Below are 21,810 nucleotides of genomic sequence, written 5' to 3'. Positions count from 1 at the left end.
GCTCCGGATAGGGATAGATTATATTTGCTCGGTGCTTTCGTTCAGGAGCATCCCGTGGACAGGCTAGAGTTTGCCCTATGTTTCGCCAAGCGCCGCCTGCATTCATTCTTCCAAGTTCCACTGTTGTTGGAGGCCCAACCTTCCACGAATACCTTGAAAAGGTAATGGCACAAGGAAGCACATACATTTTAATATCCCAGTGAAGTTAAGGCTGGATATGCTGGAGCTTATCCTCTCCATTCATGATATCTGACAACAACATCGACATTTTCCAAGTCCCAGATGAGATTGCTCTGATCTTTTCCATTCTTGCCCATATTCCTTTTTTCCTCTCAATCCTCAACAGAGGGTGACAAACGAGCTCTAGCCTATGCTACAGTGGCTATAAATTCCCCTCTCTCTGTTAATTAACATTTTCAGAATGTAATTCAGTAAGGGAATTGGACTGAAAAAATAGATATTTTGAGCCTTTTGGGAGCAATAATACTGAGGCTCAACCATGTTCAATTCCTTTACTATATCAATCTTCGAAGATAGCAGCTTCTGTATCGAAGCATTTAATACTGATGCTCTTCTTTCCTTCTGGATTCTTCTCCCAGTACCGCTTTGCAGGGAAGAAACACGCCGACTGACAGATTGCCGAATATCTGCTGGCCTTGAGGGAAAGGCCCCCGACCTATGATTCTCCCACGATGGTGCGACACATAGCGGCTCAGCCTGCTCTGGACTTGTTCACCATCCATTCGCGTCGGTGCCTGCCAGGTCAGTATAACTTTGATTGGCGACCCAGAATGGTTGATCCGGTCAAACCTGACCAAAATGGCGCAAATCGTTCCAAGATGCACGTTTTGAGCTTTAGCTACTTCCACGGGCTTGATAAGCTTACACTTTTATTTGTTCTAACCTTTATTCCACCGCTGATTTTATCCGAGCCACAACCAAGTGCCCGTAACACCCTGGTGTGGAGACTGGAGCTTCCCGACCCATCCGACCCCAGCGATGAGTAGTGTCGATCCCCAATACGGGCTCGGGACAATGAAACCAGTTTATCAACTGGCGGGTTATCGTCTTCATTTCATATTCCAATGGATTTCTGAACCCATATCATTGACCAGCTTGTTTGACAAGCGAAAAGCATGGCTCCACCTTGAAATGAAGTGGCGACTTGGAAATGCTCTTGTCTTCGGCTCGCTATGCTCACATGTTGCGGCGTGGATTTACTTACTCCGTGCGCAGTACAGACCCGTTGCTGGATTTTATGATAGAATGCTCGCTGATCGGCTTCTACTGATAAAACTAAGAGCACACGACGATGCGGACACCTTCTACGCAGAAAGAAGAGAGACGCTAATGGCCCAAGATCATGATACTTTCCAATGATCCGGACCATTAATATCCGTTCTCATTTCATCATCGAAATACAGAATTATCGGAGTAGACGACATACTTCTGCTTACATCCTTCAAAGCACAGCACAGCACACTTTAGCTATATTGAGCAATTCTACCAAAGCTGTTCCAAGTTTGTTCATTATTTCTTGCTAGTGTAAGACTTTTTTTCCCATTATGGGTAATGATAATACGTATTGGGTTATTAGGAAAAGGCGGTATCCTACGTCTATGTTCGCCAGTGAGATCCTTGAAAAATCTTTTGACTGAGGAGTACTTGGTCATTCCCACAACGCCAAACTCCTAATCAATTTCAGTTATTTCCTCCTAGCAACATACTTTCGAGTTCACAGACCAAAATAAAAAACAAAAAGGAAAAAAAAAGATGATATCATGCTCAAGTAGATGACCATTTCCCCCGCCTGTCTTTGGAGAAGAACATACCATAGACCACTTAACTGTTCCTTCCATTTGCTCAACTTGAGGGATGCAACATTATTCACCTGTCACTTTCTCCCCTCCACCATAATAATATGGTACCCAAATCCCGTTTTCACTTCCCCCCATTTTGGATTCGCGGTTGTACTGGGTTCTAGCTCATATGCAACTTTTTCAAACTCGCCATTAAGGCTTCCTCGAACTTTCCAGCCAAGAGATCCACCTATTTCGTACCATGTCAGAAAGGGGGGCTAATCTTTTCTCTCTCTTTTTCTCTTGTTTCTATGTAATTGACACTGTTGGCTTAAAAGTAAGGGGAAAGGAACAAGGGATCAAGATGACCATATTGGCCGAATTTCAAAAATTTCTCAAAGTCCTCGACATCTCCCACTTCCCAAGCATGTAGCCACGACGAGACACCATGAGATAAATCAAGTTGTGAGTCTAAGGATACGTGGGCGCCTCAACAACATCCTATCTCTCGCACGTGATCCAGGGGCGTGAAAGATGTGATACAATGTGGGCATGAAGATTGAATATGTTGTGGTAACGAGCCAGATCATTAAGGCGTAAATGAAGGATAACAAAATGGAATTGAGACAAACCTTGTCTAGCTTTATCCTCTGAAAATTCTCTTGCAACGTCATCGAATTTCGCCCCGTTTCTCAGCTTCTCAGCAGCTTCCTCCTTTTTGGAGTGTTTCTCACACTACCCCCAGGAACAGCTAGTTAACAAGGGTTTATAATGATTAAAATATTAAAATATAAATCGTTTAGCCATGGAACGATGATATCCTGAATGTTCCACGGTTATGAAAGACAATGCCCAAAGCTAAAAGGCGCAAAAATCAGATACTTACAAGAATATGTCGAACATTAATGGAATTTGCAGGCTTTAGCCCTTTGCCTTTGCCTCCCTCATCGGAATTAGCACTGTCTTTCGCCTTGCCTTTGCCTTTTCCTTTCGCACCCGAGTCTTTGGCGTTGCCCTTGGCCATCGCTGTGAACAAAAGTGGAATATGCCCAATGAATGGAAGTGCTCCCGCGGATATGACGTTTGAAATTCGAGATATTACGGTCGAAATATGTATATTGAGATGACAGAATAATATTGCCCGAGAAGCGTTGTTGAACTTTTGATGTCAAGCTCAATCTCAAGTTGTGAAGCTTGAGGTGGTGAGGTTAAGGGCGGGGTGTGCTCTCATGCGCTTATTCATTGGCTGGTGCAGTGCTGGTGGTTTATATCAACATCAAAACTCCAACATCACAATCCATCCAATCGACAAAACCATAGCCTTCCGTTCCAGAACTTCAATAACCACTCTACCTCTCGAACTTCAGTTTTATATATATATTCGTCCAACAAGCGCTCTTTCACAAACAGGACCCCCAGAGACGTAGCCGTCAGATATGAGATGGCAGGCGAACAAGATACGAGTGCATACGGCGAAGCAATTGAGGAGCTGCAAAAAGCTAGAATAAGATTAATTCCTGAAAATGCATATTATATTCCTGAATTTATAACACAGCACGAGGAAGAGCAGTTGCTTCAAAAGGTAAGCCTATGTTTAAACCGAAAATTAGAGATAATGTAAATATAGCTCATTGCGAAACTTAATGAAGACCTCTCTCTGGGGTTCTAAGTGTATTTTGAATTTGCTTCCTTTTCATATTCTGTTTGAGAATAATATAGATCCTGGCATGGTTAATAGGACTAATAGCCTTGAAGATCACATCCGTTCCCATTCCACGATGGAAATATCTTTCCCGGCGACGTCTTCAATCGTGGCCATGTGCATTGAGCAAATCCAACACTCTTTTAGCCTCTCCCCTCCCACAATGGTTGATTTCGCCTATTATTTCCCGATTTACGGAGCTTGAGGTCTTTCGAAATTCGCCTCACAAAGCTCCTAATCATGTACTTATCAATGAGTATCTACCCGGCCAAGGCATCATGCGTCATGAAGACGGGCCCGCCTACTATCCCGTAGTCGCGACTGTGAGTTTGGGAGCACCGATAGTGTTAGAGATGAGTGAGAAACTGGTCAATCATAATCACTTGCGACTTGAAGGGTCCGAGAGGACGGGAGCATCACAATTTAGAATATTGCAAGAGAGGCGAAGTTTGTTGGTAACGACAGGGAGATTGTACACGGATTACTTGCATGGGATTGATGAACGGATGATGGACGTGGATTTGAATCCACAAACTGTTTGCAACTGGGAACTGTTGGGGGATAAAGAAGCATTTGTAACTGGAAGTTATGAAAGGGAGACTAGAATAAGTCTGACTTATCGAGATGTGCTCAATGTCTCAAAGCTGGGAAATGGTATGAAATTCTTGGGCAGACAATAATAACCAACTAGGACCTCATTCCAAAGAATTGAATTTGGCATTACTTTCGCAGTGATGAATGGGTTGTGAGTCCTTTGTTTCTAGGAAAACAGCAAACCGCTGAAAAGCCGTACTCTCTAGTGGATATATCCACGAAAAGCTAGGTTCGAGATTTCGTCTTTCGTGGCTGCGGATCTAATATAAATAGGGTATCATTTTCCACCTGTACTTCACGCTTTCTTTACCAAAATTTTTCATATACCACTCCTTGCTATTGCCAGCAGAGATACCCAAATTAACAACGACAAATACCAGTCCCGACAACAACGTTTTGTTGACAAGCACTCCCTTCGGCGCGGCTAGGAAAACGAGCGACAGGTATATCGCGCACTCGGCCGTATAATGAGGGGATATGATGTGGAGGAAGCCTGGATGAGAAGGAAGGGTGTACTTTTTCAACGAAGCTAGGTAAAGATGGCAATCATGCTGAATTCCAGAAGCGATAATAAAAATGGGAAGAAACACGAACGTCCTCAATGATGGGGTGGAATATCGTACATCGCTGAGTATGTTATCAGATGCACGTATCGCCGCTAGATGATCGAATCTCAGTTAAACGGAGAACTCAAGAGGCCGAAAATGGATAATTTAATCTGCACATACGTAATCCCTCAATCCAAATAGCCGTCCCCATCGCAATGTAATATAACAGCCCGATGATCCAGTGTAGAAACCACATTTTCGATTGGGATGGCTTTGTAATGAAAATTGATTCGTACAGTCGACGGATACCTTGAATTAACAACAATGTCCAGCAAAGAACTATCTGATTGCGTGACATGGATATTTGGGTATTCCCTTCTCTAACAGTGGAGGATATCGCTTCAAACAACGGCCCTTTGAAATATATTTGCGTTCCCCATAGAATTGAGGATAACACCGATAACACATAGAAATGAGTAAAGAAGCTGTGGGGCACTCGCAATGATGCTACCAAGTCCAAAATTTGCATGACCCTTGACGAAGGGAATAGCTTGGACACCGTGCGGTCATTTTGCTCCCGATTCTGTGAAGCTTTTGCCGGTTCCGACGACGTGGCTCGTGGGCCATAAGCAACGAAACGAGAGCTAACGATTGGGATACTGTTTGCAAGAAGAATCTAGAGACTGATCAGTGAGTCCATCAACGAGCAAATTCTTGCTACAGGGTATGGCATGGCTTCGTACTGTGCTAGCCATAACCAAAAAGAAGCCCCGAACGAGGTCTAGCACATCCACTGTTCCAAAGAGCGAAGATGTCCATTGAATCCATCCCATATTCGCCTCGGAAAGTAAGCCCTCACTTAAAATCATGTAACTTCAGCAATCACCCTTGCGGTTGTCAATAGATACTAGTAACCGGTGGGTTGAGGTGCAGTTTCTCTCACTCCCTTAGCATTCTGCCAACGAAGATTGCGATGCGGAACGAACCGCTTCGGGCCGGTCCAATAATTAGTTACCGCATATAACGAAGCATATAACCCCTAGATAGACTCAGATAAGTTTAACCAAGCTCACAAGCACTCGATGGAATTTCAACAAAAGGCTCTATATTTAAGCTATTTTGCGATGTTTGCTACTAATTTTCAATAGGGGGATGGAAAATTCTGTTTATGTAGGCTTTATGTCCGCCACAGTGTTTTAATAAAAACTGCATCTACCAGTTGCTATCTTATCCACTAATATACATTGCTCACAACCCAGATCTCTACATGTTGTATGCCCAGTACACTGAACATCAGCACAAGCTATAATCCGACGTAGTAATGAATGATGTGTTGTTGAAGAAAATATACTTTGACTCTTCTGTAAAAGTGGAAGAGGATAAAGATCAATAGATGGATGCCAAATTGCCTTCTCTTCAACCTGAAAGCCATCAATATTATTCCATATATTTAATAAATAATCATTAATATCTTTTGAATATGAGCTAGCAATAGCTCTCAAATGACTATTATTTAACCTTCTATAGTCAATAACATTGCCAGTTTCATCAAATGATCGTAATATACCATCATCAGCTACATGTAACATCCCATTGGTATCAGTTTCTACACTGTAAAGCATATCATATACTTCTCTTTTAATAATCCTGTTTAACTCTGTCACAACAGTTAGAATATATATTACTAGCATATTTGAAACAAATATAGAAAATTATGAAGAAAGAAAGAATGAAAAAGAATGAAAGAAAAAAGAAAAAAAGAAGAAATGTTCATACTTGATGATAAAGTAGTATTGCTGGCTGCCGGAATCAAGCATATGGCAATTATAAGCAGATTGAAAATGGTTGAAAGAACTGAACTCATGATGAATAAAAAATATATACATTTAACTGTTTTTTTTTTTTTTTTCACAAAATGCACACAGTTATTTATCTATTCAAAGCAGGATAGCAAGAGCTAACTGTACATTTAAATGTCTTGCTTGGTATTCATTTGGCCTATGTGGTCAAAATCTCAAGATAATGACACGCGGTAACTGCTTTAACAGGGTGATGAGAAGGCCCACTAATTACACTGAGTTTGCAGCAAGTGGGACCTTGCTGCTGATTTAGAAGAGAATTTGTCTAATGATAACGTTGTTGTGTCATTGTTAACTATCTAAGCGAGAGCAACACAATATGTCGGGTCGGGTGGTACGTTGAAACTCTATGAGAATAGAGCTATATATGGTTATTGAAGTTATAAAGATGATATAGAGGTAAAACAGAAATAACTACCGATATAACAATAGAGATTCATGTATATTATAAAAAGAATTTTAAAGCTCTTGTACTGGGCCTCAACTACTTTTCTGCCATCAAAAGGTATCATAATTACACTGACTTGCACTGCTCCCACCTAACGATCACCAATTTACAATTCGACAAGGTGATTAATTTCTACGACATCTCAACAATGCAATTAGATATTAAAACTATATATTAAATGCTAAAAATATATACAAAATACACCATAAAAATATGTATAGTCAATATAGTTGATATCTGCTGAGTTTGATATTACACTCAGAACATACAATTTGAGGTGGAAGGTTGGTTGATTGTAACTATCTAATCCGTAGCTGGCGCAACACTGCTTAAATAGGCGTCATCACGTGGCATTCTGGCGAGTAATAAGGATGACAACAAAGTGTTGGGGGGATTGGATTGGGTGATTCGTACCCTCTATACCACCACGGTGCTGGTGGTGATTGAGCTCTTTTGCCCTAGTGGCCTAATACAAAGTTAGTAAAGACGTGTATTTGATACTAAATCTGCATAATCTATAGTACAAATCACAATCAGACTCTGATCATCTGATTTGAAAGATGATGTATATTTTTTTAACTGTATTGATATAATCGAAGCTCACACAAATTGCTACTTTGAAGAGATGCAATTAGTTTGCTTTTTTAATTATATTTAACGTTGATGAAGGTGGAAGGTTAGTTCATTGTAAATAGTGAGTTGAACCTAGTCACTGAGGCCTTCCTGAAGGCTCACTAGATTTCCAAGAAACCCCTATCTGATATCGGTTATCATGGAATGTCCATGAAGACCGCTACTAAGGTTGAGAAGGGGAGGAATAATAAATATAGCTGATTTCCATCTCAACCAAGCTCCCGCTGGGAGTTCTCAAGAGTTAACATCGACAGCCCGTCTCCTCATGAGATTGGGGCGTCGGATTGCTGTATCATTCTCCGTCCAGAGCTCTTCGTCGGCATTGTCCGGGTTGAGGTACGAGGTCCTTGGCGTGAAAGCCTTTATATGATCCAGGGCTATCTCAGTAGGGGAGAACCCAAGGTAACCCACTATTCTTTTCCGAAGGACTTCCAGGGCATCTGGGAGGGTGATATCCCACTGCTGTTCTGGGTTGTTTGACATTTTCATCAGGACTTCTTGCAGCCAGCGATTCGAGTTCTCAATAGGTGTGGTCACGTGGCATATGATGATACCGTGGACCTTATGCGATACACTAATCCTTAATAGGAAGTCCTGCGACATAACTGGTCAGTCAAGTAATCACGTGATGTTTATATCTCAGGTGTATATCTAACCACCCAGGTAAGGCTTTAAATATTGCTGCAACAGTAGTGTCAATCGCTCACATATCTAGATGAATAGGACCACAGGACCCTAGTCCGATATACGGTTCCCGGGCTAAATTGACGAACTCTGTTTCAAATCGTAAATGGGGAACTGTCTGGATGGATGGGAGCAAGCCTAAATAGTACTAGCGGCACGGAGGCTCCCCACCGCTTTTCCTTTCCTCAGATTGCGCCCGATCTTGACCTAAGTCAATCCCAACTACAATCCCAATCATCGACACGTCGCTGCTATTCAACGCCGTATCATCCAAAACGAAACGTCAAGTGCCACATATTCGCCCCGCCAAACCGTAGTCGAATATATAATCTTACCGTCCATTTTGCCCTAGGCTCTTCCGATACACGGTGATCGAGTCCACCTCGATCCGCGGCCAACCCTCATTCCGCAGCTACGGCTTCTAACGATGAAGCAGAGAAGCCGAATATCCTGACTGCAGCCGCTATGAATGATGCTGATGCAGTATTGCCCTTGCCAGCTGTTCCTCCCACCAATGGTGACACTGATCGACACGTGGAACCTAGCTTAAAACTTGCTGAAAACAAGAATCTAGTACGGGTGGCTTCTCCCGCTGAGAAGCAAAAACTAGAACGGGAGAATGGTGGTGGTAATGGTAGCGATGATGCAGTCAGCGTTAAAGCGGACTCGGAGGCGGAAACCATAATCCAGTCAGGGCGGGAAGAGCTATCGCCAGAGAAAAAGAAACGGTATATACAGCATAAACGCGATAGGAGCCATGGGAGAGCCGAAGATGAAAAGGACTCTCGAGTCGCGTTGTTATCGGAAAGTGGGAAACCTCGAAAGCGACCCCGGGTAGAAAATGATAATGTGGATGGTAGGTCTGCCAAAACTCGCGATCCTAGCGAACAGATTTCGCGAGTCTCGTCGCCACCACGGGTGATGAAAGAAACGAAGCAAAAGGAAAATGGAGATTTGGAGAAAACGTCTGCCACACGCGGCTTATCGCACTCGCGTTCTGATGGGTTAGAGGGAAGTAAAGGCTACCCCTCGACAAAACGTTCATCAAGTGAAGGAGTTGTTCGCACGGAGGAAGGAGAGACCCGTCGCCATCGCGACCGTCAACATCTATCAAACCCATCCCACAACAAAACTTCGGATGAAACATCCAACCAATCGCATTCGCAGCATTTATCTAAACATCGTTCCCCGTCACCTGCTTATCGTTTACACCATAGAGTTACTTCGGGGTCGCACCCGTCTATTGATTCGAAGAAGAGAAGACGAGCGCCACCGCCGCTTGCGACAGATTCACACCGCCAAGTCTCAGAGGACCGAGAGTCTATTTCGTCTTCCGCCAGTGGATCTCCTTTACCATCCGCTCGTCTTCGTAAGCTAACGTCCGGAGAACAGGCAGCGATATCACCTGCAAAGCAGATGCAAGCAAAAAAACAGCGGGATCAAAATGGTCGGACAAGGCTTGCGAGAGCCTGTGCCATGCAGGAAGTGGAGGCTGCGAAAGCGCGCCATTCTGAGCGCCCAGACGATCTAAATATTCCTGACAACGCGGGGAACACGCCACTTCAAATCGCTGCTCTTGAAGGCTGTGTAGATATTGTTAAGTTTCTAATCGAAGCAGGATGTGAAATCGACACAAGGAATATTGACAGAGACACCCCCTTGATTGATGCTGTGGAGAACGGCCATTTGGAGGTTGTTAAATTGCTTTTGGATGCAGGGGCTAATCCTCGCCTTGGCAATGCTGAGGGCGATGAACCGTATGACCTTGTCCCGTCTGATAACCAGAACTACGAGGAAATGCGAAAAATAATTGCAGAGGCTAAAGTTAAGGGACAACGACGACGTAAGTCTACAGACCAAGCTACTCGCGCCACCTCCTCGGGCAGGGACCCTTCATCGCGGGGTGCATCGGCGGCCAGTCCTCGTGATTCTCCCCCAGTTCATGGTCAGCGAAGTTCTCCTCCGGTTACTCTTGGAGCTCGTAGGAGGACCGTGAGGAGTGAGGCAACCAGGAACGATTTGCTATGGACAAAGGCAACTCCTGAAAATCTTCGAGATTTTGCTGCTAAGGGAGATATGGCTGGTGTTGCAAATATCCTTAACGTGGGACAAAAAGCTGATCCTGAGTCGCTTATTGCTGCGGCGAAAGGTGGGCATGACGAAGTCTTGGGGATTCTGTTGGGCATGGGTGACCCGGACCCGGACCCGGAACCACTGCAGACTGGCAACCATAATAAACCGGGATACAATACCCCTATGCTTGCTGCAATCGGTAGGGGAAACCTTGCGGTTATTCAACTTCTACTGGACCAACGAGGATTCGATCCCACGCGTCTTGATCGCCGTGGCCGCACATATTACGAATTATCAAGAGAACGGAAAGGAGATCACTGGGAAAAGGAATACGAACTTCTAAAGCGGGCATACGATAACCATCTGCGAACCCTCAAGAATCGCAGACCTGATACGAAATCTCCTCGAAGGGTTCGTGAAAAAGAGACAGAGGTTAAGAAATACGTTCGGCGGGAGTCGTTATCTCCAGCTCCTTCTTCACAACGAAAAGCCAGCAGGACATCAGATTCAAGTCGCCAAACTGAGCGTTCTGCTCGGGAAATAGACCATGTAAAGGATAAGAGAAAGTCTGAGACTGTTAGTCATGAGAAGGATAAGTGGGTTGTAGGGAATCGATCTAAGCTGCCAAACAGAGAGAATAGCAACCTCGACCAGTCTGCAGGCGGGTCTGACCAGGAAGCTCGTCCGGACCGAAAATACTCAAAGGACTCTGTAACTTCTCACAATGGGGACGAGCCTGTCAAGCGTCGGCGCCTCATTGCAGGCCGACCACCTGACAGAGTGAAGAGGAGGGAAAGTCTGATATCGTCCGACTCTCATTCTAGCCGCGATGACGCAGGTAAACCGCGGACAGAAACTGCAAACCCAGACGTGAAGCCAATAAAGGATGAGCCCCCACGAAAACGTCCACGAAGCAGTGTATCTCCAGAACCACCACAGCTCCGTGGCCGTCAACGCAAAGAGGACGATGTTCGTGATAGCCAAAATCAAAAGAAGCGGAGACGCGTTCAATCTGAAGAGAATGGACTCTCATCCTCCAGCAGTAGCGCAGCAAAGAAATTTCTGGAATTACCAGCACCGTCCTCAAAGGCTCAACCGAGGCGGAGAAATAGCAATGCCCCGAAGGTCGGCAATGAAATATCTCGTGACGGGGATAGCCATGTAGATAAAGAGCTGTCTGGCTCACGGAAGTCGAATACAGGATCGACTGCTATCAAGCAGGAGCAAAAGAAATCAGAGTCAGACATCAAAGACATCCCTATGGAGGATGTTAATCGCCCTGAAGCGGAGGCGGCAGAGGTAAAGGAGGTTGGGGAAGCGAAGGAAGCAAGGGAAAAAACGTTAAGGGAAGCAACCGAAGCGAAAGAGGCCAAGCAAGCAAAGGAAGCAAAGGAGGCTAGGGTCGCACAGGATGCACAGCAAGCGAAAGAGGCCAAACAAACAAAGGCTAAGGCAACACAGGAATCACTGCAAGCGAAGGAAGCGAAGGAAGCGAAGGAAGCAAAGGAAACAAAAAACGAAGCACAAGAGCTAAACGAAGCCAGGGAAAGAGAAGCCAGGGAAAGAGAAGCCAGAGAAAGAGAAGCCAGAGAAAGAGAAGCCAGAGAAAGAGAAGCCAGAGAAAGAGAAGCCAGAGAAAGAGAAGCCAGAGAAAGAGAAGCCAGAGAAAGAGAAGCCAGAGAAAGAGAAGCCAGAGAAAGAGAAGCCAGAGAAAGAGAAGCCAGAGAAAGAGAAGCTAGGGAAAGAGAAGCTAGGGAAAGAGAAGCCAGGGAAAGGGAGGCTAGGGAGGCTATGGAGGCAGAGCTAGCCAAGGAAGCCCAGGAAGCTGAAGAGAGACGTGTTGCTGCCCAGGCTGAACGTGAAAGACAGGAGAAGGAACTTCGAGACGCCCAAGCTGCCAAAGAGGCCCGAGAAGCAGAGGAAGCGAAGGAAGCTGCGGAAACCGCTGCGCGACTAGCTCGTGAAAAGGCCGAGGAAGAGGAACGCAAAAGAAAGGAAATGGAGCTTCGGCGAATTAGGCAGGCTGAAGAAGAGCGCCAAAAGCGCTTAGAACAAGAACGACTTCGTCTTGCAAGGTTGCGGAAAGAGCAGGAGGAACAGGAACAGCGGCGTTGCGACGCTCTGCCCAATCGACTTCGTGCTGCTGCAAACTTCGTCGGCTCCAATCACCCTATATCTAAAAGCCATACCTGGCTTAGAAAGTTCATGCCTCTGGTAACAGCAACAACAAAGCAAATCAACCCTTCCTGTGACGACGAGGCTAAGGATGACAAATGGATTCCCAACTATCTGGTTGCACCACTTCTTGCTACAAACGATCTTCAGCTCTCGCAATGTACGTACATCACTCATTAACCTTCATATATCAATCAAGCTAGTGTGTGAGAGGACTCTAACTCGAATACAGATCCAAGTTGGGAAAGGCGGTCTGCCACTCCTACCCAGAGAAATAATCTTTGGAGGGTAACCCGGCGTATTCTAGTCGAAGAAGGCGAGCTCAATCCCTTAACATCCAGCTACGTCGAAGTTATGCGGAAAGATGCAGAAACTCGACCCAAATACTTTGCTATGGAACATATATTTTGGGTCAAGGTAAATATCCCCAAGTACACTTACCTGTTTTCTCCTATCCTAATAGTGACTATAGTATTCCGATTTCATGGATTTGGTTCCTCATGTCCCCCACCTCCACGGTCTTGAGATTCGAACACTGCGAATGCATGTCGACTCTGAGCCAGGTGCCGAAACGATTCAGACAGAACCGCAGCTTCCCAACGGGATAAGATCTACTACACCTAACATAGATCCTGGACCGAAGTCCCCACTAACAAATGGATTCGTAACCCCGAATGGTCATCCTCATTCATGAAATCTATCAACTCTCTCGTTTCAATCTTCTTCCCCTCGCGTCTCTTTGCTCCCTCTCGGCGCTTGGTTTGTCATTCGATGTTAGAGCCATTCGTGGGATATATGCAGGATTTACATCCTTTTTACTTTTTTTCTTTTTTCCTTTTTCTGTAAGGTGCAAATGGGATTTAGGTTGGATTGGGAGGTTTTCTGTATCATTTTTATGCAATTTGATGGATTCATTCGACTTCTTTTTATTCTTGAAATGGAATGAATGCTTCCATAATGATTGCTTGTGACAGTGTCATTATTACTTGATACCTCCTATGTTCGGATCCGGTAGCAAGCATAGTCCACTAATTCCTATCCATTCAGTTGTAAAGTCTAATGTATGCTGTATGCATTATGCTTTGTTTCCTCGGGAAGCAAAATTTGTTTACGTAATAACGTAGGGCACACCAAAATAGGCGAGGCTCGAATTTTGGTATTTTCCACGCCGCCGCCAAAAGAGAACATCCTCCACGCCAACTCTCATTATCAACCCCGATAAAAACCCCTGTTTCCTGCACTCACCTCTTTGAGGATAATCCGACATTTGGAAACGATCCCATCGATATTCCTACGTCAACAATGGTATGTATAACTCCCTTTCGCTCTGTCTACAATTGATCCCCATTCTTCCTCACTCTGCCCCACGCAGATAATTGTGCCGAAGTGCTCCCAATTGAGCCCCAACACCTCCCAGATCAGTCATAAAATGAAATCGAAACCTGCTGATACATGATAATCAAACAGTCGGACGGAGAAGAGACCGCTTCCAACCCGCCTGTCGGTGCCGCCGATGAGGTCGAGGTTTCCGCTGACACCACTGCTGGCAGCTCCATGTCCGTTCTAGACGCTCTCAAGGGCGTTCTCAAGATCGCTCTGATCCACGACGGCCTTGCCCGTGGCTTGCGGGAAGCTTCCAAGGCTCTCGATCGCCGCCAAGCGCACATGTGCGTGCTCAACGAGGGCTGCGAGGAAGACGCTTATAAGAAGCTCGTCATTGCGCTTTGCTCAGAGCATAAGATCCCCCTCATCAAGGTTCCCGATGGGAAGATGCTGGGCGAGTGGGTTGGACTCTGTATGTTTTCTTTTCTTTGATTTTTTTTTTTTTTTTTTGGAACTCTGTTTGGTGAGCCGGACCACTGATTTGCTGTGTTTCCTCCCCGCTCTTTCTTGCACTTGACAGGTGTTCTTGACCGCGAAGGCAACCCACGCAAGGTTGTTAACTGCTCTTGCGTTGTCCTCCGTGACTGGGGTGAAGAGTCCCAGGAGCGCTCCGTCCTCCTCAACTACTTCCAGACCGAGCAATAGACCAGTCAAAACGAACGCGGCAACTGGGGTTAAAACGGATGGATAGGCGGGGAAATGAAAAAAAAAAAAAATGACAAAAAATAAATCAGTTTATAAGTGCGACTTACGAGCGGGAGTGCTTATTGGGAACAAGCTGGCTTCAAACTCGTAATCGAGAGCGAACTTAGATAAAACTTTTCGGGGCCATAGGCCCTCCTTTTTCACAGCACTAATTAAAATTAACCCGTTTTATACATCACTTGGTATACCTGTTTGTTATCCCATTTTTATTCTATGGCCATTATTGTTGGTTTCTAAGGTTAGCAACCTGGTAAGATAGATATCAGTGGCAAGTGAGGATCACATCATACACAGGTAATCTTTCATTGATTCGTTCAATTAATTCAAAGGGCGAAACTCAGCCAACAAGATCGACATCTTGGCTTAGAGAGCCCATCGTAAATCGATCTTGCATCCCAAGTGTTAAATTAGGCACAGGCTGAAAAACATACACTCAATGACGGGGTTAACGAATGTAGTAAATGTAGTAGAAGTAGTAGGAGCATCTATGGTTCCAATGACTAATGGATAAAACACAAGCACGGAAAATAACGAACGAATATAAACAACAGGCAGTAAGTGCATAGTGATGAGATAGGTTGATAAAACAAGGGGTTGACGGCATCTGATATTTCAGTCAAAAGTTCGACATGGATGAGACTAGAAATGTAAGTCATGGCAAAAACGATTCAAAAAATGATATGGCATTCTTCACTTCCGTTGTGATTTCTAGAATTCGTGCGCGCAAAAAGATAATCATATAATGAAAAAATAAAAATAAAAAGGGAACCTGTCCTGGTTACGTTATTGGTGGTAGAATCCATCCCCATACACTCCAGTTGCGGGGACGAGATTAACGTGAAGTATACAAAAGCCAAAGCAAGAAAGTGGAGGATATAATTACATTATATACCTAGCCATCAAAGTGCAGGGCTAAAAGCTCACTAGAGTTCGGATTCAAGTAATTTCAGAGCGATAGGAAATGATATTTGGATTGTGGTAGTATTTATCCAGCTGGTTGATCAAAACAAAGTGATCAGAGAATAGTCAGGCAGTCGATCAATCAGATGAACTTAGCGGAAATTATATGCAGGAAAAACCATCTTCTCTCGCATATGTGGCATTAGAGAGAGGTGTTGATATGGTGAACTGCCCGGGTCATAATACATGCCCTCGATATGGCCGTCCTCGCGACGAACGGAGATATAATAGAAACCGGATATTGTGAGTCCTTGACGGGAGTGCGATGGCGTAATAAAGCAACGTTCTAGCGGCGTAAGTGGGTTTAAGGATACCATTCGAATATTGAGAAGGGCATGAACGGGCTCAAGACTAACCTTTCCAACGCATCAAGATCCAACCTTTCGCTAGCTGCTCCGTCAGCCATTTCTTACTCACAAGATTCCTCACGATCTCGTCATAAGACAGGTCTTTAAAAGGTTCAAGCTCGCGCCAGTACAAACTATCAATCTCTGCATTTGCTTTGAAATTCTTCGTCTCCAGCGAGTGCGTGTTGAAATCGATGATTTCACCCTCGAGGAAAGTAGTAATATGCGCTCCTTGGCTATTGGATGTTTTATCTGGAATGTTGTAGGCTTCCATCGTTCCGGAAAGAGTCATCGTATTATAATCAACACTGTGTATCGTAACCTTGACAGGCCAGTGTTCATGTCTACTGTTGCTGTTCATTCCCATTTGGGTCCCGTCTCCAAACTCGTGAGGAATATCCGCCTGGTAACTGCGGCGGCCGGCGCTTGTATATACAGTCCGGCCGAGTTCAGTTCCATTGATAACGATGGGGTCATCAATTTGGTGCGATCTGGGTCTCCGATTTTGGAACATCGCTGAAGTGGAACAATAATTAGTAGCATGTTGTGAACCTTCAAATACCGTCCCTGGCTTTAGCCACGAAGAATCTGCAGGACTGCCGATCGACGACGTATCGAGGATAAAGTCGTCCTCATTGCGGCGCAAATATTCGTATTGGATGAAATCTCCTGCAGTGGCAAACTGTACGCTCTCATCGTACGATTTGGCGAACCGCACTCTGTCAAGGTACTTTATGGTTTCTTCAAAACGATCAACTGACGATCGATCTTCGAAATACATATCTCGGGGCTCTGATGCACCGGTATTCCTCATTATATCTCCGTGATTGGTGGTAGAAGAACGTGGAGGTGGGGAAGTGGTTGAGCTTGCAGTCGTAGTGGGAGTTGTAGAGGAAGGTTGCCAGTCTCTTTCCTCTGATTCACGGCCACCTCGATCCCGGTCAAGGATGTAGGTCTGTAGGGTACGGGTCCTGGAGGAGAATCGCGGGTGGCGACGAACTGTTTGAAGTAATGTAGCAGTAGCCAGATCACTCCGACCATACCGTGACGGCTGAATCGATTCTCCATTGGGATCCCTGGCCCATAGACGCGGTGATGTAGCTGATCCTTCCCGCCTTTCACCCCGAGATCCCAGTGCCGTATGTCTCGCTCTTAGCAATCTACCATCCCACATTTCCTGAATAAGATTCGTAGCACCCACGCTAGCATCTTCTTCTTCTTCGTAATCTGATCCTGGCACCCATGCGTAGGCGGGATTTGATGGGCGGGAGCGAGTTTCGTAGTTGGGGACACCATTCATAGGATCTCGGCGACGAACAATGGGGATACGGCGGCTTACCCCGACAGTCACTGAGGGCCTTCTCTGATCATTAGAATCCATACCGCTATTCACTTCATCCTGCAAGGACTGTAGATGCCGCCTTCGACTTCGAACACGTCCCGGAGATGAATCCGGAGAGGAACGTCTGCGCGAGCGCAAAAATCTTATGTTATCGGCATTCACTTCGTCTTCTGGTAGACTCATGAAGGCGGCTGTGAGGTCGGGCACGCTTATAGAGAGGAGCTCGAGCCGTTGGAGATACCGTACGGAGGAGGATAAAGATAAGAGGGATGGAGGGATTCAAAGATTGTTGGTCCTTTCGTGATGGCCAGAGATATCGGTTAGTTAACTTGCACGGGCGGGTATGCTGGGTACAAGGCGGGCAGGTTGTCAGGCTCGTCGGCTATGCTCTATTTCTTGGCAGATTTCGTTTCGATATTCATGAATGTCAGAATATCGCATCACATCAGGTAGAAAAGTCGAGAGTCGGGACAAGGATGGATGATGAGCGAGGGGGATTGCCCATGGCAGAGAAGAAGAAGACGAGGTGCGGCGGGTAGCGCCCCTCGACTGTAGTTCGTTCTTTCAGCGTTGAACGATACAACCGCGAGAAAGTCAACCCAACCAACCCTCGATCTGAGTATCAACTTCTCATCCACTCCCTCCTCCTCTCCCTCCCCCCTCCCCCCTCCCCTCCCCACGAATACGGTGCGGACCGCAGCGAAGAAGGGGAACAGCCACGGGAACTGTAAGCAACGCGTCCATCTCAGATCCCTAGAATTCCGCTCAGGTAGACTGATCCAGAGCACAGGTAAAGGGCCATTCCATCGTCATCGTCGTCTGCTCGCCTTCCTGCCATTGACATTCCCCGCATCGTGTTGTGATACTGAAACTCCCCTGTCAAATGGCTTTGCAACTGGTCCTCTCTTCACTCGGACAGCTTTCTTAATCGATTACCCCGAATTAAACAACATTGTGCCATGTTCCTATAGCCACAGGCTCATCGAAGATTATCCATTCATTTCCCCCTGACATCAAGATGAAAACTTCATTTAGCTAAATAACTAGAAAATAACATGGTTTCAGAACCTTGGGACCAAGCTTCATGCTGACCTGTATCCATTCTCCCATATACCAACAGTGTGGCGACTCCCGGTGAAATTAACTCTCGCATCAACGGAAACAGCCCTAGGAACTCCACAGGAGAGTACGTGATACAACATCGTTCTTAACCCCGATGGTCAGTACTCTCATGCGGTATATATTATTCCGCTCTGAATTGTCCCAAATGGCCCTCAGCGATGATACTCCATGTTCATGTGGACTTCTCTCAAACATGACCGCCGGAGGTATTTTTTCATGGAAGAAATGGCCCGCTTGGACTACGTACGGATGGGCAATGAATTACAACCGCAATACGATGGAGTTGTGATCGTATCTTGAGTTCAGGAGCTGCAGCGGTGTTCACGGTCACTGCTTGCTTGAAGAATCCGAAGTGGACTCTCATCTAAATCTCCGATTTTGCAATTTCCGAATTTTTCCGCCCTCAATTCCACATACTAGTAGTTATTGTTTAGAGATCACAGATGAGACTATTCTAACCAAGCTGGCCAAGTAGATGATGAGGATGGGTACTGTCATTCCTGAATCTCGCTTTGAAATGGCGTTATGCTCGCTGCCCACCACTCGTCGCGATCCCGGTTCACTTTTGGGCCCATGGTCCGTTATTAGCCTGACTCTTACCACCCTTGGAATGCATCAACCGCTCCCCTCCCCAGGAACCTCTACCGGGCAGTGGATAATCAGCCATTTAAATAGATACAGCGATCGCGGCTCAATGTAGTGTTGGATGACTTGCCCTCAGCAGTCTGGACCAGCGCAACCTTATAGACCCCGATACCGAAATCACCCATGTCTTCCCATCGGATTTCTTTGCAGCAGTCCCTGATGATCGATAATATAGGCTCCGGTTTTGTGTCGTCAATGGAAAGCTCATTGTAGTAGTAGAGTGGCCCATCTTCATAATTGCGACTTTGTTCTGGTCAAAGTCGGTATGGCTTAGCGGAGGGTTGGCAAATCATGTTTACATAAATGGGGATTGAATACTCACTCCAGAGCGGCCTGACTGATTGCTGCTGATAGCTGTGATCTGGAAAGCCATCCAGGACGTGACCATAACTGCTGGCATGAGAAGGTTTCTACACATACCTTCAAGTTTATTCTTTAAATAATCAGTTAAATACAGCCAAAAGTCTTCCCAACGGAAACTGCAGGAGATCAGGTTGATATAACTAACGAGCATATAAAAACAAAATACATTCAACGCATTTGAAATAATCACGGACATTTTTATCGAAGGTAGGCCAGGGAAGCCAGTACCTCCTTGTTTATATGCATGCAAATATTGACAATAATTAAGGTTTGTATTCTGTTGTTTTACTTTGTAAGCTCTTCCATTGTGTGCCCCTGAATGTTCTGAACAGTACATACGCACATCAAACAAAGCTGATCCAGCTCTTGCCCTGTTGGCTGTGCGGTTGGTTGTTGGTTGGTCAGTATTCGATTCCAGAGACCATGTAATTAAGCCCGATGTTGTCAGGAGTACATGGATGAAGGAGAACAGGGCCTGCATACTTTTGGGCAGGTGGAAATTGCTGAGGCTTGGTAATCCTCAAACAGAGTGAACAAAGCATGAAAAGGGAGATGAAGCAGTTCTCGAGAAGGAAATACGACCGTGAACGTGGCAGCAAACGCAAACGCAAACGCAAGCAAGAAAACAGAAGAAAAGAAAAGAGATATGAGGGAAAGAAGATCGTGGGTATACAAGAGGCACAAACTACCACTCCCGAATACCTCCGTCAACTCCATAAAACTCCTTCGGAGCCCAGGAGTCCGCGGTCATCGCAACACTCCGCACTTCATCCTCATCGATATCGATTCCCAAGCCCGGCTTTGTCAGCGCACCCACATAGCCGTCCTTGACATCAAAAACTGAAGGATCCGTCACGTAGTTGGTTATATCATACGCGCCCGCTTCCGTGTTATAGTGGATACCAAGGCTCATCTCTTGGATTACAAAATTTGGAATCGTGAGGTCGACTTGAATACTAGCAGCTAGCGAAATGGGGCCCAGGGGGCAGTGCGGGGCAATCGCCACATCGTATGCTTCTGCCATTGCGGCGATGCGCCGGATTTCAGAAATACCTCCGCAATGGCTGATATCTGGCTGCAAGACATCAACGCTTGCATTCTCCAAGAAGCGCTTGACATCCCACCGGTTGTACAGCCGCTCGCCCAGCGCAATCGGTGTCGTGACTTGGTTAGAAAAGTGTTTTATTCCCTCAGGGTGCTCCGAGAGGAGGGGTTCCTCGATGAATAGGGGCTGGTAAGGCTCCACTAGCTTAGCAAGCTGTTTGGCCATTGGTTTATGGAGTCGACCATGGAAGTCAAGGGCGACATCAAGCCCTAGAGCTTTTACGGCTTTGAGGCGCTCGACGCTGGACTCCAGGACTCGGGGAGAATCAAGCCAGTTCACATCCTCTGTGGCATTCATTTTTATGACTCTGAACCCTTGATCCAGCCGCGCTTTGCCAGCTGACTCAACATCTGCAGGGCGGTCACCTCCAATCCAAGCATAGACAGAGACCTTGTTGCGAACCTTGCCTCCCAACAGTTGATGGATGGGTGCACCTAACCGGCGGCCCTTGAGATCCCAAAGCGCAATGTCAATACCGGAAATAGCTGACATGAAAACAGCACCGCCCCTGTAGAAACCAAGTCGCCAAGCTGTTTGCCATATTTGCTCGATATCACTGTGCCAGTAGGGTTAGCTATTGAAGCTCTTGATAATTTTGTTTTGCATGGATTGCCTTTTGACTTACTCGGCTTCATAACCTTGAAATCGTTGACATAGCGCATTCAATGCTCCTTCAACAGCTTCGGAATGACCCTCCAGAGTGCTTTCACCCCATCCATGATTTCCATCTTCATCAGTAACTTTCACGAACAGCCAGCGAGGGGGTACACGGAAATATTCAATGCTTTTAATTTTGCCCATGCTTCCTTCTTTGTACTTCCTTTTCCAGGGACTGGGGAGGGATGTTGAATGTCAGAACGGGGAAGCTCTCGGTACGCAAGCCACATAAACGTATGGTTTGGAGAAGAGCCCATGGAGGGATAATCTGATAAACGATAGAATTGCAGAATGACAGAAGGTTATATATATAAAGGAAGCATATATGAGACCAAGCAATGAGATAACTTGTCACGGAACATCCCATTGTAGATCGACCGTACTGGACTCCACCTGGCAGGGATTAGCACCGAAGAACGATGCAAGGCGGGCTGTGGGTATCCAGTGATACATGCATAGAGCTATAGATGAGGGTTGCATTGCCCGCGAAGCCAATTGGGATATGCGAGGTGTGGTTTCGAACTGCCTTCCGCACTACTCCATGCAAATAAATAATATATCTTCCCGGAACAGATACATTATTTGCCTTTGGTAAGTGTAGACAAAGGCCAACGATGTAATCAACCCGGAAATGGAATTGGAGTACCTTTTAGGCCGGTGGACGGA

The 21,810-nt window shown here is 45.7% G+C and overlaps 9 protein-coding genes across 9 annotated transcripts; 3 read left to right on the top strand and 6 right to left on the bottom strand.

Annotated features, from left to right (window-relative positions):
* Positions 1–692: 692 nt before the first annotated feature.
* Positions 693–1,380, top strand: HCBG_06984 (uncharacterized protein; the record flags this gene model as incomplete). Its single annotated transcript, XM_045434033.1, has 2 exons — positions 693–1,003; positions 1,116–1,380. 2 exons carry the CDS (start codon positions 693–695, stop codon positions 1,378–1,380), a joined length of 576 nt encoding a protein of 191 aa, XP_045285514.1.
* Positions 1,381–1,669: 289 nt separating this feature from the next.
* HCBG_06983 (peptidyl-prolyl cis-trans isomerase pin4) lies at positions 1,670–2,823 on the bottom strand (the record flags this gene model as incomplete). Its single annotated transcript, XM_045434032.1, has 4 exons — positions 1,670–1,691; positions 1,929–2,049; positions 2,432–2,534; positions 2,686–2,823. The coding sequence occupies 4 exons, from the start codon at positions 2,821–2,823 to the stop codon at positions 1,670–1,672; spliced, it is 384 nt and encodes a 127-aa protein (XP_045285513.1).
* Positions 2,824–3,240: 417 nt separating this feature from the next.
* HCBG_06982 (uncharacterized protein) lies at positions 3,241–4,181 on the top strand (the record flags this gene model as incomplete). Its single annotated transcript, XM_045434031.1, has 2 exons — positions 3,241–3,381; positions 3,555–4,181. The coding sequence occupies 2 exons, from the start codon at positions 3,241–3,243 to the stop codon at positions 4,179–4,181; spliced, it is 768 nt and encodes a 255-aa protein (XP_045285512.1).
* Positions 4,182–4,831: 650 nt separating this feature from the next.
* HCBG_06981 (uncharacterized protein) lies at positions 4,832–5,476 on the bottom strand (the record flags this gene model as incomplete). The annotated part of the gene is made up of 3 exons (XM_045434030.1): positions 4,832–5,023; positions 5,155–5,319; positions 5,387–5,476. 3 exons carry the CDS (start codon positions 5,474–5,476, stop codon positions 4,832–4,834), a joined length of 447 nt encoding a protein of 148 aa, XP_045285511.1.
* A 2,341-nt stretch (positions 5,477–7,817) lies between these two features.
* Positions 7,818–8,186, bottom strand: HCBG_06980 (uncharacterized protein; the record flags this gene model as incomplete). The annotated part of the gene is made up of 1 exon (XM_045434029.1): positions 7,818–8,186. One exon carries the CDS (start codon positions 8,184–8,186, stop codon positions 7,818–7,820), a length of 369 nt encoding a protein of 122 aa, XP_045285510.1.
* Positions 8,187–8,732: 546 nt separating this feature from the next.
* HCBG_06979 (ankyrin repeat protein) lies at positions 8,733–14,911 on the top strand (the record flags this gene model as incomplete). The annotated part of the gene is made up of 7 exons (XM_045434028.1): positions 8,733–9,636; positions 9,664–12,675; positions 12,748–12,932; positions 12,988–13,157; positions 13,655–13,820; positions 13,983–14,310; positions 14,419–14,911. The coding sequence occupies 7 exons, from the start codon at positions 8,733–8,735 to the stop codon at positions 14,541–14,543; spliced, it is 4,890 nt and encodes a 1,629-aa protein (XP_045285509.1).
* Positions 14,912–15,655: 744 nt separating this feature from the next.
* On the bottom strand, positions 15,656–17,435 carry HCBG_06978 (uncharacterized protein; the record flags this gene model as incomplete). The annotated part of the gene is made up of 2 exons (XM_045434027.1): positions 15,656–15,919; positions 15,981–17,435. The coding sequence occupies 2 exons, from the start codon at positions 17,433–17,435 to the stop codon at positions 15,656–15,658; spliced, it is 1,719 nt and encodes a 572-aa protein (XP_045285508.1).
* Positions 17,436–19,033: 1,598 nt separating this feature from the next.
* Positions 19,034–19,419, bottom strand: HCBG_06977 (uncharacterized protein; the record flags this gene model as incomplete). The annotated part of the gene is made up of 2 exons (XM_045434026.1): positions 19,034–19,269; positions 19,338–19,419. The coding sequence occupies 2 exons, from the start codon at positions 19,417–19,419 to the stop codon at positions 19,034–19,036; spliced, it is 318 nt and encodes a 105-aa protein (XP_045285507.1).
* A 648-nt stretch (positions 19,420–20,067) lies between these two features.
* HCBG_06976 (mandelate racemase/muconate lactonization family protein) lies at positions 20,068–21,288 on the bottom strand (the record flags this gene model as incomplete). The annotated part of the gene is made up of 2 exons (XM_045434025.1): positions 20,068–21,043; positions 21,113–21,288. 2 exons carry the CDS (start codon positions 21,286–21,288, stop codon positions 20,068–20,070), a joined length of 1,152 nt encoding a protein of 383 aa, XP_045285506.1.
* Positions 21,289–21,810: the final 522 nt, after the last annotated feature.

This window comes from Histoplasma capsulatum (genome assembly GCF_000150115.1).
Source record: "Histoplasma capsulatum G186AR genomic scaffold supercont2.10, whole genome shotgun sequence".
NCBI classification, from domain to species: domain Eukaryota; kingdom Fungi; phylum Ascomycota; class Eurotiomycetes; order Onygenales; family Ajellomycetaceae; genus Histoplasma; species Histoplasma capsulatum.
The sequence above is the reverse complement of the archived record's forward strand: the minus strand, read 5'-3'. Positions and strand labels throughout refer to the sequence as shown.